General features: G+C 35.9%; 1 protein-coding gene across 1 annotated transcript; it reads right to left on the bottom strand.

The window, feature by feature from the left end:
- Positions 1-12,718: 12,718 nt before the first annotated feature.
- LOC143042327 (heat shock protein 68-like) lies at positions 12,719-16,155 on the bottom strand. The gene is made up of 2 exons (XM_076214602.1): positions 16,046-16,155; positions 12,719-14,837 (listed from the first exon to the last, which is right to left on the bottom strand). The coding sequence occupies exon 2, from the start codon at positions 14,821-14,823 to the stop codon at positions 12,898-12,900; it is 1,926 nt and encodes a 641-aa protein (XP_076070717.1). The 5' UTR covers positions 14,824-14,837; positions 16,046-16,155; the 3' UTR covers positions 12,719-12,897.
- Positions 16,156-16,385: the final 230 nt, after the last annotated feature.

Genomic DNA, 16,385 nt, shown 5'->3' with positions numbered 1-16,385 from the left:
GCCGTTCCTGGTGAAGTAAATTTTCTTATTTAAGCAATAACTCAAGAATCTGAAAATTGGACATATTCACAGTTACTGAATATCATACTTGTTAATTTCGTGCATCTGAAATCAAGCCATTAGTTTTCTCGTTTCAGTTGCTTGACTTTGATCAGTTCGGGTCCATTTGTATCTTGCTTTGCAGTTTGGGTTTTACAAATACGTAGAAAGTTAGGGCTGAATGACAGTAGAGGATTTAATATAACCCATTTAGTTATTTTGTTATAAAATTTGTAAAATATTTTGTTTTTATTGTCCACCTTGAGCACAAGAAATTGAGTAAGTCCAAGGGAGTTTATTTGTGATACTAAGTTTTTTGATCATTTGTAGTCATTGGTTATTTCATTCCTGAATGGGAAAGAATGGATATGTTGTATCACAGCAATATCATGCTGTTCTTCATCTTAAAGTCACGAATAGTTCATTTTTGGTTTTGATGATACTCACTTTTTATCCTCAATGTTGTTTAGATATGTTGTTAGACTACAAGTTATACTCAACCTAGGGGCATAATGTTTTTTAGTTTATGTATCCGTTCGTCCGTCTGTCTGTACCGCTTCAGGTTAAAGTTTTTCGGTCAAGGTAGTTTTTGATGAATTTGAAGGCCAAGCAACTTGAAACTTAGTACACATGTTCCCTATGATATGATCATTTTAATTTTTTATTCCAAAATAAAGTTGTTACTCTAATTTCACTGTCCAACGAACATATAAAATGAAAGTGCGAGTGGGGTATTCGTTTACTATGGAAAATTTTGTTTTGTTTTTTAATGCTCATTGTACATTTGGTACAATAACTTTAGCATAATTTGACCAAATCTTTTGTAACATTCGATCTAAAATTTGATTCAGTTAAGTTCCCTTTTAATTATAACAAAAGTACGTATCTCATTAGAGACATTTGTTTGTGAAACAAATATGCAAATTGCTTTTGAGGAATAATCACATGTACTTAGTACTTAACAGATTTATGGACCTCTATATATGCCAAACACCAACTCAGGAAACTATGGTTCAAGGGTCAACACAGATGTAGGCAAACAGATGCAGAACCTAGAATACAAATTCTACGCAGAAAAACGAAGACGGAAGCTAGTAAAAGAATTAGTATGCTACTAAATATAGACACTAGTGATACTACAGTTATTCTTTTTTGTATCAAGAATGACAAAGGCCAGAGGCTCCAGACAATGAACAAGCGTAAACATGCAGTGGGATTAAACATGTTTTGTGAGATCTCAAACCTCCCCTATACCTTGAGCCAATGTAGAATAAACAAAGACATAGTCTTCCTCAAGGACAGACGACAGTGGTCCATACGATATGTCAAGCTACAAATCACACATGACAATAACATGATGTACTGATTGACTATAAAACGCAACACTCATTGTGTTGTTTTTTTTACCAAATCATCTTTGATTCTCATACAACTACTATTTATGCTTACCCATGCTTCTTTTTCTTTAGAAACAATCAACATCTGACTTACCTGTGTTTATTAAACATACCGGATTTTTGAAGAAGCTTCCTTTTCTTTAGAAAAAATCAATATCTGACTTACCTATCTTTATGGAACCCATTAAAGATTTGTTTTCAGTTTTCATGAAACAATTCTTTCAAGCCTTGGCCACACTTAAATCAGTTAGAAATGCTGCATCTCCATATTGTAAAGACTGAGGAATAAAAAACTGAATCAGCCCATAAGAATACTGTAAACAGTAAAACATGAACGTGCTGCAAACATAAAGTTTAACTTAAGAAACTTGTGTTAAGCTAGGTTCACACTGCCGATCAGATCAACTCGATCAAGCCCGATCAAGAAAAATTACGTGATCGGGAGACTGGTCTGACTCAATCGACAAGGATGTTCGGGATAGTCTACCCTACTCGTCATCGATCTGACTATCTACCCGAGAGTTTTTGACATGTCAAAAACAATCCAGTAAGGACCGAGAAGCAAGTCACCCGAGAAGAGATCGAGAAGCAGTCGAGAAGCAGTCGTGAAATCGTGAAAGGATCGTGTAGAGATCGAGTTTGGTCGGAATACAACAAAATTTACGATCAGTACTCGATCATTTCGACTTTTGCTCGACTAATGTCCGATCATTTCCAGAATAACTCGACCAATGTCCAATCGCTTCCAGATCACTGTGACTTCTATATTTATTTTACCCCAGACCAACTCGACCAATACCCGATCCCTTCGCGACAACATTCGACTACTCTTCGGTCTCTACTCGCCCGTACCCGAGAACACATGACTGCTACACGATTCTCTAAACGTTTGTGCAGCTCTGATTAACTCTCATAACTCTGTCTCCGCAAAAATATATTGGCAACAATATATTTAACTGTACACAAATTCCTCTATGCACAGTACGTGTCTTTACTTTTACAGGGAGAGGTAACATTTTAAAAGAGAGGCAAAAGACACCAAAGGAACGATCAAATGTTGAAAACAAACTGACACAGCCATAGCAAAAAACGAAAACCGACGAGAAGACAAACAGCAGTCCACATAAAATAGAAAACTAAAAACTTAGCAATACATAACCCAAAAAAACATGGGATGAACTCATGTGTTCCGGAAGGGAAGATTATCCTGCAATGTTGCAATTGGCACCGGCTGATTTTCAAATATGAAAGTAATTGTGCAATAATATTTATTATTAGACTGCTGACGACTAAGTTATCTTTCGAAGTTGGTTTATAAGAACATCGATCAAGATTATATTTACCTGTTTTATGGGCTATTTTCTGTTTTTTTTTCTGTCCGTATTTTTCGTTTGTATAGAAATGTTTGTACTAGTATAAACAAAGAAGATGTAGTACAATTGCCGACGAGACAGCTCTTCACAGAACACCAAATGACATAGAAATGATTAATATATATATACATGTAACAACGAACGATACAAACAGTTCAGCGTGCACACGTTTTGATCATTTGTTTCTAACATACTTTTGCAAAGTTTGCATAAACAATTCACAAACTATACTCTCGCTGCTAATACGTCTTCTGTTTGCCGTTCGTCGTTCTGTTAGTTCAAACGATGCATTTCTTTCTAACTTTAACATTAGATCAATTATCTAAACGTGTTCTTGCTTGTCATAACTCAAAATATTGTCTAAAATTACTAAAAAAAAAAGCCCAATAGGTCCAAGTACACAGTAATTTCGTAGTGCAATTTTTTAGACAATAAATGAAAAAAAATCCCAGCTGTGTTTTCTCAATATTTTTACAGTGTGTTGTACTAGTTTTGGGACAAATTATATCAAACTTATAGAAAACTTCATCAGCCTTACCTCAAAATATGAACAATTTTATATTAAGGGGTCTTGAAATCTTTTGACAGATTCCGAAGTGCTAATTTTTTACCTTTTTCAGCTGGACCTAATCACTACTTTACATAAATATTTATGACCTAATTTTTTTTACAGTGTCATTTCACCCCCTACTTGCTATATGAGGAATAAAACATGGAAAAATAAATTTAGAAGGGATATAACAAAAATTCGTATGTAACACACTGTCAACACTAAGGACTATATTCGTTGTCCGGACAACGAAAATCAAAGGACGATAACTGTGTACTCGGACCTAATACAACTATTACATATCAGTGTCCACTATGAGGAAGTTTTTGTAAGCATTGGGTTCCTCTTTGTTAAGTTAGTGCAAGTCTCTCATACTGCCCACATGTGGTCGGCGTGTCAGCCACTGCCTCACTTAGATTTATCGGCGCCCGTTGCTGTCAACACCTGCTTGTTCGTCTTCTTTTCACTCTCCAAGCTCCGTCACCTGTCTCTCTGAGCTCTTACCACCTTGCCCACAAATCCAATTGCTTTATTTCGATCTATATAGATATTTTGAATGTATGATTTTATTCGGACCTTCTACTGAATATGTACCGATTATCAGGTTATCTGCATGTTGATATCGTAAAATATCAGCTGCGAGACATAATATGAAGCTTTTTGTCGAGTGAGCGTAGCGAACGAGATCAAAAAACCTTCATATAATGTCAAGCAGCTGATATTTTACAATATCAATATGCAGATAATCTGATAATCGATTTATCGGGCTATATTTGCGTGTTTCAGAAGTGTTTTCTTTGTTTCACCAGCACACAAAAGATGACTTGATAAGTTCGGGTCAAAGTTATTAACGTCGGTTCAAACATTATGACGTCGCTGATATGTCCGGGTCAAAGTTATTAAGGCCGGGTCAACGTATTTGACGTCACAAAGACATGATACGGAATAATAAAAAAGAGCTGAACAGAGTGATATAGACATAGTCCGGCCGATCGGTGAAAAAATTGCTCAAATAATGAGGAAAGCACCAATTTTTGCATGATGGTACATTTTTGTGTACTGAGCAATATTAGCTATGGACCCATCCTCAAAATTCAATATGGCGGCCTATTTCAAGATGGCTGCCGTACGTTCTAAAATATTTTCCAGTATTGCACAAACCACAGTGGATTTGATGCTGGGTGCACAAAAATCAACATATTTGAATGACTTGGTGTACTTAGCAAGATTTTGTTTTGTTCTATTTTTGAAATACAAAATGACGGCTATTTTCAAAATGGCCGCCTTGAAAAATAAGCAAATATTCATTATTGAGAATTGACCTGAATATAAGCATTTTATTGATGTATAGTGTCATTTGGTATCTGTCCCAGTTCTGTCCTTTCTGATTTTGCCTTGCTTGTCATTTCATACACAAAGTAGTAGCTGTCATAAAAAGCTGCAGTAGTAGCTTTCATTAAAAGCTGCACTATTTGTTGTCTTGGGTCACACATAAAAGCTGTAATTTGGGATTTATCTGCCTTAAGATATTATTCAGTGCCTATCTTATCTCTTAGTCGCAATATTTTGCAATTTTAGACATTAAACTGAATTGAGAATCAGTTAAACACATATCAGTTAAATGGCAGGAATTGGGGACAACAAGGACAAGAACATTGAAATGGCAGAAACTAAATCACTTGGTGATATTGAGAAACCCACAGCTGAAGACGCTTTAACAGAGGACAGCTCAGAAATGACTATTAAACAATTGTACCAAGAATATTTAACAGATAGAAATCAAATGCTAAAAGAACAGTTGATATTTACCGCAATATAAAACAGAGCGAAGCGCGAATATATAAAATATGTGTTGGTCTCATTACGTTTCAAGCTGAACAGAAAGAGGCAATGAATATCAATAACAAACAGGTGAAAGCAATATCTCAGCAACTTCAGCAGTGTGACGACAGGATAGACCACAAGGCTAGTAATAATTGCTTGACGGAATTGATGGTCAGACCAATAAGATATTCAATGTTGTTGTGAGACGAATGGACAAGCTGACAATAACTGAGGAAGGAGACACAGTTCTATTTCAAAGTGCATTTGAACAGCAGGGTACCTTCCAACAACTGGCATCTGTTGTGAATGAATCAGTGGACAATCGAAATAAAGAAGTTAATATTTCTGTAATGGACACATCATCTAAGCCAAAATTTGACCTTAGCCAGTACAACGCAAGTTTACCAAAAGTACACATCAAAATCCATGCCGTGGGTCTTTCCACAATTGTGCCATAAACCGTGCCAACTCTGTTGAAGGTGTCTTCGCCTTAAGTCAAAAGTCCTATGTCAGGGCCCTTGGCCCTGCATGAGACAGTTCAAATTATTCAACAACAATCTCCATTTAAGAACATACTATAAACCTCTAGTACTAATCAAGGATACCAGCAAAAGGCTTATGTGTCTTCTTACGCACACTAACCATCTACTATGAGTCAATAATATTTGGTTTAGATCAGCACACCATTACAGAAACAATTAGCTGCAAATGAATTCTATCAAGTTTTTCCAATGTTGAATGCAGTGCCTACTTACGGTATCATCCCCGTCGAGTCAATGGCAAATCCAACATTTATCACTCCAATTATGACAACCTCGTCCGCTTCTGGAGCTCTAATATGCTTCCCATAACATCAAGTTGGCTCCATTGACCGATCCAGGAAAGGGCAGAGGAAAGAAAAAGAGTGTGACAACACCTCTTCTTCAGACTCTTCACTGGAGAGAGAATATACCATGTGGCAAGAAAATCTTTGAGCAAGGGACCGGAACCGACGCCCACAGCTGCCACAAATTTAAAAACTCAATTGAAGAGGATCCATCTCTTGGGAGGCGCTCATTTACCAATTTGAACGAACTGCCGGTAGATGACAATGGGAAATCAGGAAAAATGTGTGTAGGCCCCAGATTGCCAGGCCGATGTTGGCTTTGAGTACGCTCGCATGGTAAACACAGATGATGATTCCAAGGCCTTAAAAAGCATTCATTTGGAGCAGCGCTTCAGCAAGGAAGACGATCAAACCAGATTGCAACCATAACATTCCGTCGAGGATGTAAAGACAAAGATTCTTCAAGGCATGTAATAGAGAGGAACCTAGAAACATTCAACAAGGCGTTAAAACACGTGAAAACCTCAAAAGCAAACCAGATGGCGATATATGGATAAAAAAGTGCCAATTATGACCATCGACCACCGTTAAAGAAAATATGAGCAGTCCTTTGGATTATGAGTTGCATAACCTCACACAACTTGTCACAAAACTAGCTGATGTTATGCTTTCAACTAATCAGCATAATTTTGGATTGGCCGATCAATATAATCTCGGTTCTTCTGATAAAAAATCATGGAAGATCACCAGTTCAATGGAAGATCACATGATCAATATAAACGTGGAAGATCTATTGAGCAATACAATCGCGGTAAATCGGCAGATAGAAGTACACCCAAGCTTAATGCCTATCGATCAGTAACACCCCCACTAAGCTAGAGATCATATAGTCCCTAAAGACAACGGTTAGCATCTCCACGGACAAACTCCAGAAATCCCGAATATTTCAGACAACAGTCACCTTCACCAGGATACGGAGCAAATCAAAGTGTAACCTCAACAATGGAGCAAAGGGTCGGGCCAGTAGGACAATTCAGATTCCAAAGTCTATTGGCAATGAAACATCATCTTATCACACAATCGAACAGAGGCCCACTGTCTCGTCCAATATTGTCATCAGACGAACCATTTGAAAGAGCTTAGTAGTACGAGGTACTACACATGACCAGAATGTGAGCATGATTGTGGACACTGCTGCAATGATAACATTAGTAAATGAGAAATTAATTCCGGTAGAAAATTGAGATTTGGAGAACGTAACGCTACGTGATGAGGTTAACAGCTTGTTATTGAGAAGATTATAAGGAACGACTCTCGACATTAATAGAGTAAACATAAAATGGGATGTGTGCAAAGAGCCATTAACAGACGATGTTATACTTAGGCTAGTTATTTTGGACACACTGATCGCAGTGATAAACCTGAGTAGTCCCACAATTACCATTAACAATAAAGAGATAAATGCTTCATTTGTTAATAGTGGAAACGAGATTTTAACTCAGCTAGTTTGCATAAAACGAACCATCACAGTTCCACCAAATTCAAACATGACTGTTACCATTAAGACTAATAAAAGTGCTGACCAGGAGTGCATTTTAGGACCATGCTCGCTGAAATGTTGCAAATTGGTTACGCACGTAGTTGGAAAAGGAAATAGTTGCCCCTTAACCATTTTAAATGATGGCAATCGTCTAATCCGCCTGAAGAAAGGTACACCTATTGATTACATAGAATAATTTGACGATGTAGTGGGTACGGCAGATGCAAACGCGATAAGTGACGTAAGACGTGGCATTGAAGAGACACGAGACAAGGTGCCCTCGGCACTGCCTCAAAGTTCAGATGAGTTACCTACTATTCCACCACATTTAACCGACCTATATTAACGTCAATCGACTCGTTTCAACCTATTTCATTCCAACCATTAAAACTGAAAGCGTTTAAAGAACAATTACAATAACATGTAACATTATGATATTGATTAACATTTTGAATTTCACTATTTGTTTTTGTATATGCAGCTATATTTGCAACTTATGTGTTATAGAAATACCCAAATTATTTGTTTTATACTTTTGAATTAATTGATAACAAATTCAAGAACATGAAGTCCATTTTTAAAGAATCATTACTTTAATTTCCGAAATTATATAGAATACTTTTAGGACAATCTTGAATTTTATACCGTTTTTCCGCCATCTTGAAAATGGCAGCCATATTGGATTTTTCAGAGTGGGTCCATAGCTGAAATCAAAGGGTATATAACCAAGAACTACTATGCAAAGTTTCATGCTTTCCTCATCAAGTGAGCAATTCTGCTCTATATCTGCACCAATCGGCCGGACTAACAGTGGGACGACCGATAAAACCAAATATACGGAAAATGTGTCCATGGGACACTGATAATACCCCAGCTAGCATAAGTAACATTATAAAGGGTCATTACTCAAGAACGGCCACCCAAATTTGCATTTGAACTGTGTTTTATGGAAATCAGCATTGTGTATACGGCGTTTCATAAAATTTGGTTGAAGCAAAAAAAATTAAAGAACGGAAACTAATATTGTTGGGACGTACGCACATACGTTCGGACGGACAAGGGTAACACGTAATGCCCACTCCGAAGTGGCGAGGAATAAAAGTTTCGGACGTTTTTATACTAAAATTGTGCATACTCGACCAATTCCCGATTATCCCTACGACCCATATACGATCAGGTCGATCTGGTCTGGTCGAGATCAGACTGAGATTGTGAAAAAATTGATTTGGTCTAGCTAGTCGAGTAAAAATCGTGTAAAGATCGTGAACTGATCGGAATTATCGAATAAGTATTCATTTTGTTGTCGGGATGGAGTCCTGATGGGGTCGTGAATTGTCGAGTTAAGGTCGTGTACAGTCGGATGACGGTCGGGTAGAAGTTGTAAACAGGCCCGATCAAGAATTTGGTTGAGTTTGGTCGTGGAAATTTGGACAATCGGGTTCATCGAGTTGATCTGATCGGCAGTGTGAACCTAGCTTTACTGTCCTTACTGTATAGGATGTGTTGTCGACAATCAATGACCGGATCAACATGCAGTCAATATAATTTGATTACCCAACGTAATTCGCCGTTTCAGAATCTAATGCATCCTGGGTAATATTTTCAAAACTGTACACCACAACGTCCTGATTGGTTAAAAATGTCATAAACAATGGAAATTTAACCAATGACGTGGCGTTATTTTCATTTTGGGGTACGAACAATGAAATTACCCATGATTCTTTAGATTCTGAAACGGCTAAATTGCGAGACCTGTTTACAACTGGTAATGAAATTGCGGAATAGCATTGCGCACAGATTAATTCAATAAATGTTTCCCATGCATAAACTGTACTGCCAAAGAATCGGCTGAAGAAAAACATTTAAAGCTCGAAAGTTTCAACTGCATAATTGCCAACCCCCATAGTAATGGTTGGTACAAAGGCAAACTCAGAATGTGCAAAACAGAACCCAAAACATGTCAAACAGAATTGGTTGACCTTTCTGGCAATCATTTTGGCGTTTGTTACAAACAGTCATTGCTCTTGACGGTGACAAATTCATTCAAAAATTTAAAAAAGAATAATCTAGTGTTGCGTTTCTAAAGTCGGTCAGTATAATATTGCCAACTAAGTGACAACTTTTTATCAGAGTCCAAATAAAGTTGATGCAAAAATTAAGTATAAGCAATCATGCAGCCGTCAACAATCTGAAAAAAAACTAATACAGCAAAGTCTGCTGTAAAAAGCCTCGACACGAAAAATGTTAATAATTCAAAAGAAAACCAACAGCTTAATTTATACTTAAATAATTTTCGAAAAACGAAACAAACAGACAGGAATCATTGACAGCCACTTAACTACCGATTGTAAATTAGGCAAGTACCATCTAGAGTTCAAATGAAGTGGATGTTAGAGATTATAATCAATTATACGATCACAAAAAATGTGAAAAAATCATACTGCTAAGTTGGTTGAAATATGTGAATCAGTTTAAAGAGAAAAACAACCGATAAATTTTAAACAAAACAATTTTCGAAAAAAAAGTATGGCAGACGAGAACCAACAACAACCACTGAATAACAAGCCTGTTTTTTCCACCCACCAACAGAATATTAACTGATCGACAAAGATACCCGAGTCTGGGAATTCCCCTTCTAAAAATCGCATATAGTCTCCATGTGTGTAGTATCTTAAAATATCATACATAAATTTCCAATAAAGGACCAATGAGAGCTATTGTTATCACTTGGCTTCCGACCCGTCGTCATTATCTGTCGATCATGATTTTTTACAATAATATAAATAAATTTGGTGTATTTACTGATTGGTTAAAATTATTAGTTTTATTTTCAATGTTGTCAAGTTTTATGGCGACACGCCCACTCTGACGTAATTGTGTATTCATACGCCAACATGTGTGTACGTTGTTATTGTTAATATAAATAATATGAAAAGTTCTTTGAGCCTTATTTTTGATAGAAATTTATTTTTAATGAATGGCAATAATTTATTTTGAATTTATTGACCCATAAAATTAATTTTTGACTCTTCACATTTTACATAATCCGCTTTTCGCGGATTATGTAAAATGTGAAGAGTCAAAAATTAATTTTATGGGTCAATAAATTCAAAATAAATAATAGCCATTCATTAAATGTTCCTCTGAGAATAATGGGTCAATTGGAACCAAACTTGGCCAATCGGCAATCCTCGGGTGACTCCGCTACTCTCCATATGAGGTACGTAATCGGCCGAGTTGTGACGAATGCAAATTTGTCCAACCATATCATTTGGCTATTTAATTGAAGGATTATTCCCGATGATCCTTACTTTCAGCCAACACTGAGGACTTAGCTTAAAATGAAACACAAAGGTGAAATGTATGTTTTGTCTTCTTTCTTGAAAACCGTCACAAGTCGATAATAAACTGATAACGCAATGGTTAAAGAATACAAACAGACCGAAAGACAAAACAATTACAGAAAACACAACATACAAAATAAAGACTGCAGCAACACAAACCCCATTCTCCATTTTGTTATGTCGAATTCTCGAGTGTGTAATTTGATATTGTGTCGTTGGGTTGCTGTTCCATTGATACATATCTGTAATGGTTTACTTTTTACAAATTGTGACATGGATGGAGAGTTGTCTCGTTGGCATTCATCCCACATCTTCTTATATCTAATTAGGCTCTTGTAATGAATTGTTTTATTGAGTTACATGTATCATGTTTCGTTACCCTCGAGCGATACCACTGCTATTGGACAATCAGTTATCTAGATGTCAACATCTTAGTACTAGAGATCAACTGCTACAGACTAACACAATTTCTTTGATATCCTCCTCGAAATCGTCACAACTCGGCCGATTCCGTACCTCATCTAAGGAGAGAGGCGGAGTCACCCGAGGATTGCCGATTGATCCTCCTCGGTCATTTAGCCCTACTTTTCTACGTATTTATACTTCCCTGGTATTCACTTTTATAAGGTTGATCGTTCCTGATGAAGTTTAGCTCAGTACGGAAAGCGCCTTTGACGCTCACAATTCCTGGTAATAAGATGTTAGAGTTTAAGCTTTCCTGATGGAGTCAAATCCAGGAAAGCGCTTTTGACGCTCAAAATTTATTACGTGCATGTCATAATCATTTTTATTGAAGCAATACCACAAGAATTTGAAAATTGAAAATATACACTCTTTTTTTTTGGGGGGGGGGGGGCTCATTTTAGTTTGATCATCAGCGTGAGCCAAGACTCCGTGTTGAGAGAGAGTACTTTGACCTGTAATTGTTTACTTTTACAAATTGTGACGTGGATAAAGAGTTTTCTCATTGGCACACAAACCACATCTTCTTATGTCTATTAACAGTTGCTGTCTATCATACTTGTTTTTCATGCACCTGTTTTCCTGTTTTCCCGTCGCAGTTTTTTGAAATTTATCATTTGAGCCATTTATAAATTGCCTTGCAGTATGGGTTTTGTTAATTTTTGATGGTCGCACGGTAATTATTGTTGTCTTATTGGTAATCATACCACATCTTATGATGATAATAATAAGACTTATTGTTAATGTAAGATGACTTTCCATGTGTTTAATTTTAACATTTGTGACTTGGATAGAGAGTTGTCTCATTGGCAACCATACCACATTTTCTTATATAAATTTGCTAATTGTTAAATGTCGTACGGAGACGGTTATTAATTTTACGGACTTTGGTCTCTGGTGGAGAGTTGCCTTATCGGTAATCATATCACATGTTATTGTTACCGTACAATGAGTTTCAAATGTTTGAAACATCTCTCGATTTTAGACTAGTTTATCTCATTGACATAAATCACCTCTTTTAGAGGTCATTTTCTGGAAAAAAAATGTCTAAATTACTGAACAAATAAATGTTTAACACAGTTTATTACTGAGACTAAATATTTTACAAAATGTGTATGAATATTTCAAAACTAAATATATCGTAATTAAAGTTTTTTCTACTGAAAAACTAAAGGATAAATAAATATGTTTTAATGTTAATGCCAACACATGTACAACTTAAATATTCAATTAAAGTTTTTTTCTACTGAAAAAAACAAATAACTAAATATGTTCAATGTTAATGCCAACACATATATTCAATGTTAATGCCAACACATATGTTCAATGTTAATGCCAACACATGTACAACTAAATATAGCACTTTAAAGGCTTTAATATGTAACTTAAAAATAACAAAACTTATGATAAACACATGTACAACTATTTTTCAATGTTAATGCCATTCAAAGTCCAATACATATTCTCTAGCATGATTATATTTTACCGACTAGCAATCTCAAAAATCATTAAGCAATATTAATGTCATTTAAAATTTATATCTTAATCAACTTCTTCCACAGTTGGTCCACCAGATGTGTTCTGTCCCCCGTGTTGTCCCCCTGAACTACCAGCCGGTCCACCTTGGGCACCTCCATGAAGTTTTGTCATGAAGGGTGAACATACTCTCTGAAGTTCTTTCATTTTGTCTTCGTATTCATCTTTCTCTGCTAAGGAATTTTGATCTAACCATTTAAGTGAATCTTCACAAGCTGTTGTAACAGTTTGTTTTTCCTCAGATGTCAGCTTGTCACCAGAGTCATTTGTCGCTTGTTTAACACTGAATATATAGTTCTCAAGTTGATTTCTGGATGAAACTCGCTGTTTTTGTTTTTCATCTTCGTCTTTGTATTTCTCTGCTTCGGAAACCATTCTATCAATGTCTTCTTTGCTAAGCCTTCCTCTGTCATTTGTGATTGTAATTTGCTTTGTATTTCCTGTACTTTTGTCTTTAGCCGATACGTGTAAAAGTCCATTTGCATCAATGTTAAATTCTACGTCGATTTGAGGTACACCACGAGGAGCTGGAGGTATACCAGTCAAGTCGAATTTTCCAAGAGTATTATTGTCTTTGGTCATTGCTCTTTCTCCTTCAAAAACTTGAATGCTTACTGCTGGTTGGTTGTCTGAATATGTTGTGAAAGTGTTGGAGGCTTTTGCAGGGATCTTTGTATTCCTTTCAATTAGTTTTGTCATGACACCACCGGCTGTTTCGATTCCAAGGGACAGTGGAGCCACGTCTACTAACAGTACATCTTTAATGACGTCACTACGATCACCTGATAGGATAGCTGCTTGTACGGCTGCACCATAGGCCACAGCTTCGTCAGGATTGACAGATTTGTTCAATTCCTTTCCATTCATGAATTCCGATAACATTTTCTGTATTTTTGGGATCCTTGTTGAGCCTCCAACAAGTACAACCTCATTAATACTTCCCTTGTCCAGTTTTGCGTCCCGCAAAGCTTTTTCGACCGGTTCCATGGTCTTTCTGAACAAATCTTGACATAGATCTTCAAATCGTGCTCTGGTGATTTTTGTGTAGAAGTCCATGCCCTCAAACAATGAGTCAATCTCCACGTTAGCCTCTGTACTGCTGGACAATGTTCTCTTTGCTTTCTCACATGCAGTTAATAATCTTCTGATTGCACGATTATTTCCAGAAATGTCTTTACCATGCTTCCTCTTAAATTCAGTAATGAAATGTTTAACAATTCTGTTATCAAAATCCTCCCCTCCAAGATGAGTGTCTCCAGCTGTGGAACGTACCTCGAACAATGAACCCTCACCGATCGACAGAATGGAGACATCAAATGTTCCTCCTCCCAAATCAAATATCAGAACGTTTTTGTCACCAGATAGATTCTTGTCCAGACCGTAAGCTAATGCCGCAGCAGTAGGTTCGTTGATGATCCTCAGTACGTTCAGTCCTGCAATACACCCAGCATCCTTTGTGGCTAGTCTTTGGGAATCATTGAAGTATGCAGGTACCGTGATTACAGCATCTGTTATCCTTTTCCCCAGATAGGCTTCAGCAGTTTCTTTCATTTTAACTAAAACCATAGAGCTTATTTCTTCTGGTGTAAATGTTTTTGTTTCTCCTTTGTGTTCGGCTTGTAGTTTTGGTTTACCGCCACTGTTGATAACTTTGAATGGCCAATGCTTCATGTCGGACTGTACGGCGGAATCGGTAAAATTTCTTCCGATCAGTCTCTTAGCATCGAAAATAGTATTTTCAGCATTCAGTGCTACTTGGTTCTTTGCTGCATCACCAACAAGTCTCTCTGTATCCGTGAAGGCAACATAACTAGGAGTTGTTCTGTTACCCTGGTCGTTGGCAATTATTTCTACTTTCCCGTGCTGGAAAAAAGCGACACATGAATATGTTGTTCCAAGATCTATTCCAATTGCTGGAGATTTTCCTGCCATCTTTGATTTGTAATCTTAAAAATATAACAATAGTATTTTGTATTTAACAATTCATTTATTATTTATTATAATTTTAAAAAGCAGAAATAAAAAATCAGTAAAGTGTTAGAATGAAAAATAATAAAAGTATGTTACAACCACGGATGTCATTGGTTTTTTTTTTATTGTTGAGTCGCTGTCTCTGATAAACAACTGATGTTAGTTAAGGGGGCTCCTAGGTATAAATCAATTTTTTTTTCTAATATAGGATTTTTCTATATTTTTTTTATAAATGAACTTTATCATATACTTAAAGGAAAAATGAAATAAAACAATGGGGTCACCGTTCATTTAAGCTCACAATCTGCCTCCAAAAGAAGCATATATTTTTGTTAATGTCTTTTTTTCTGTTGAACTAATAGGAGAAATAGAGGTAATACCGAAATAAAAAAAATAACCTAATTACAGAAATCGCTTAAATTTTACAATTATTTAGTTAATGTACAGCTTATATGAAAACAATAATAAAAAATATAGGTCACCGATGAGTGAAAAAAGATCTTTCAAATTTAATGCCAAAAAATGGCATTTTTTGCACCAAAGGGATATCATTTTGAGCTTTTTCAATGATATGAACATTTTAAAAGTCACCTGGGGCCAAACCGAATCGATTTTTTGGGGGTTGATTTTTTAGTAATAACTAATAGTGTAATAAATAAAATTTGTAATGAAAAAATAAAGGTTCAATTTTTTGCTGAAATTTTTGTACCCACGAGCCACCTTTTTTAAAAGACACTGACCATTTAAGATTTATCTATTGTTTGATGCGCTTATATTTAATTTTCATCACGACACAATTTATTTAATTGATTAAAATAAAAACCACCTTTTATTTCAATGCATACAGGAACTAAAATTTTATAAAAATGTAATGGATGTTTACCAATTTTGAAAAGACGCAATTTTTTTTACGTCCTGTCGGTCCAGTAGTCTTACATAGATTTTTCCAGTCTCTCAAAATATTAAAAGCATTCTAGCTAAAAAAAAATAGATGAATGTTTTACGGATGCTGAGCTGAATTCGTGCACCTAAGATTTTAACAAATTTCTAACATGTGCCAAATTCAGGCAAGATTCCATCTATAAAAAAAATGTATTGTTGAATCTTTCTGTTTACAAAAAAATGGTTTAGTTAGCGAAACATAATGCAAAATACAATATTGATTAATTAATTTATTGCATACCTTTTTTCGTTTAAACAATAATTCTGTCTTGTAGTATCTCTTTGTGTTCTACCTGTATATTCTCTGACTTTGTATATGATTCTAACACTGGCATAGCGTGCTACTTATATATATACAAAGTAAACGAATGTTCTCGGATAATCAGGAGTTTCTATTTTTAACTCGAAGATTCTCGTTTATCATCGTACTTACGCGAGATGACGTCCGAAGTCATCGAACGTAAATAAAAATATGGGTTTTCTATTCTTAGATTGATAACCATAAATGTTCTAAAAATAACTGTAAGTGTAGTCTTTCGAGTATGTTATCGAATTAACGCGTTTATTCAATCAATGAAGAA

The sequence above is a fragment of the Mytilus galloprovincialis genome, chromosome 8 (assembly GCF_965363235.1).
Source record: "Mytilus galloprovincialis chromosome 8, xbMytGall1.hap1.1, whole genome shotgun sequence".
In the NCBI taxonomy this organism is placed as follows: domain Eukaryota; kingdom Metazoa; phylum Mollusca; class Bivalvia; order Mytilida; family Mytilidae; genus Mytilus; species Mytilus galloprovincialis.
Note: the sequence above shows the minus strand (reverse complement) of the source record. Positions and strands in the feature narration are given on the sequence as shown.

Bases quoted from the DNA above. Each gene is read 5' to 3' on its own strand.
- LOC143042327 (XM_076214602.1), bottom strand. From the start codon at position 14,823: ATGGCAGGAAAATCTCCAGCAATTGGAATAGATCTTGGAACAACATAT.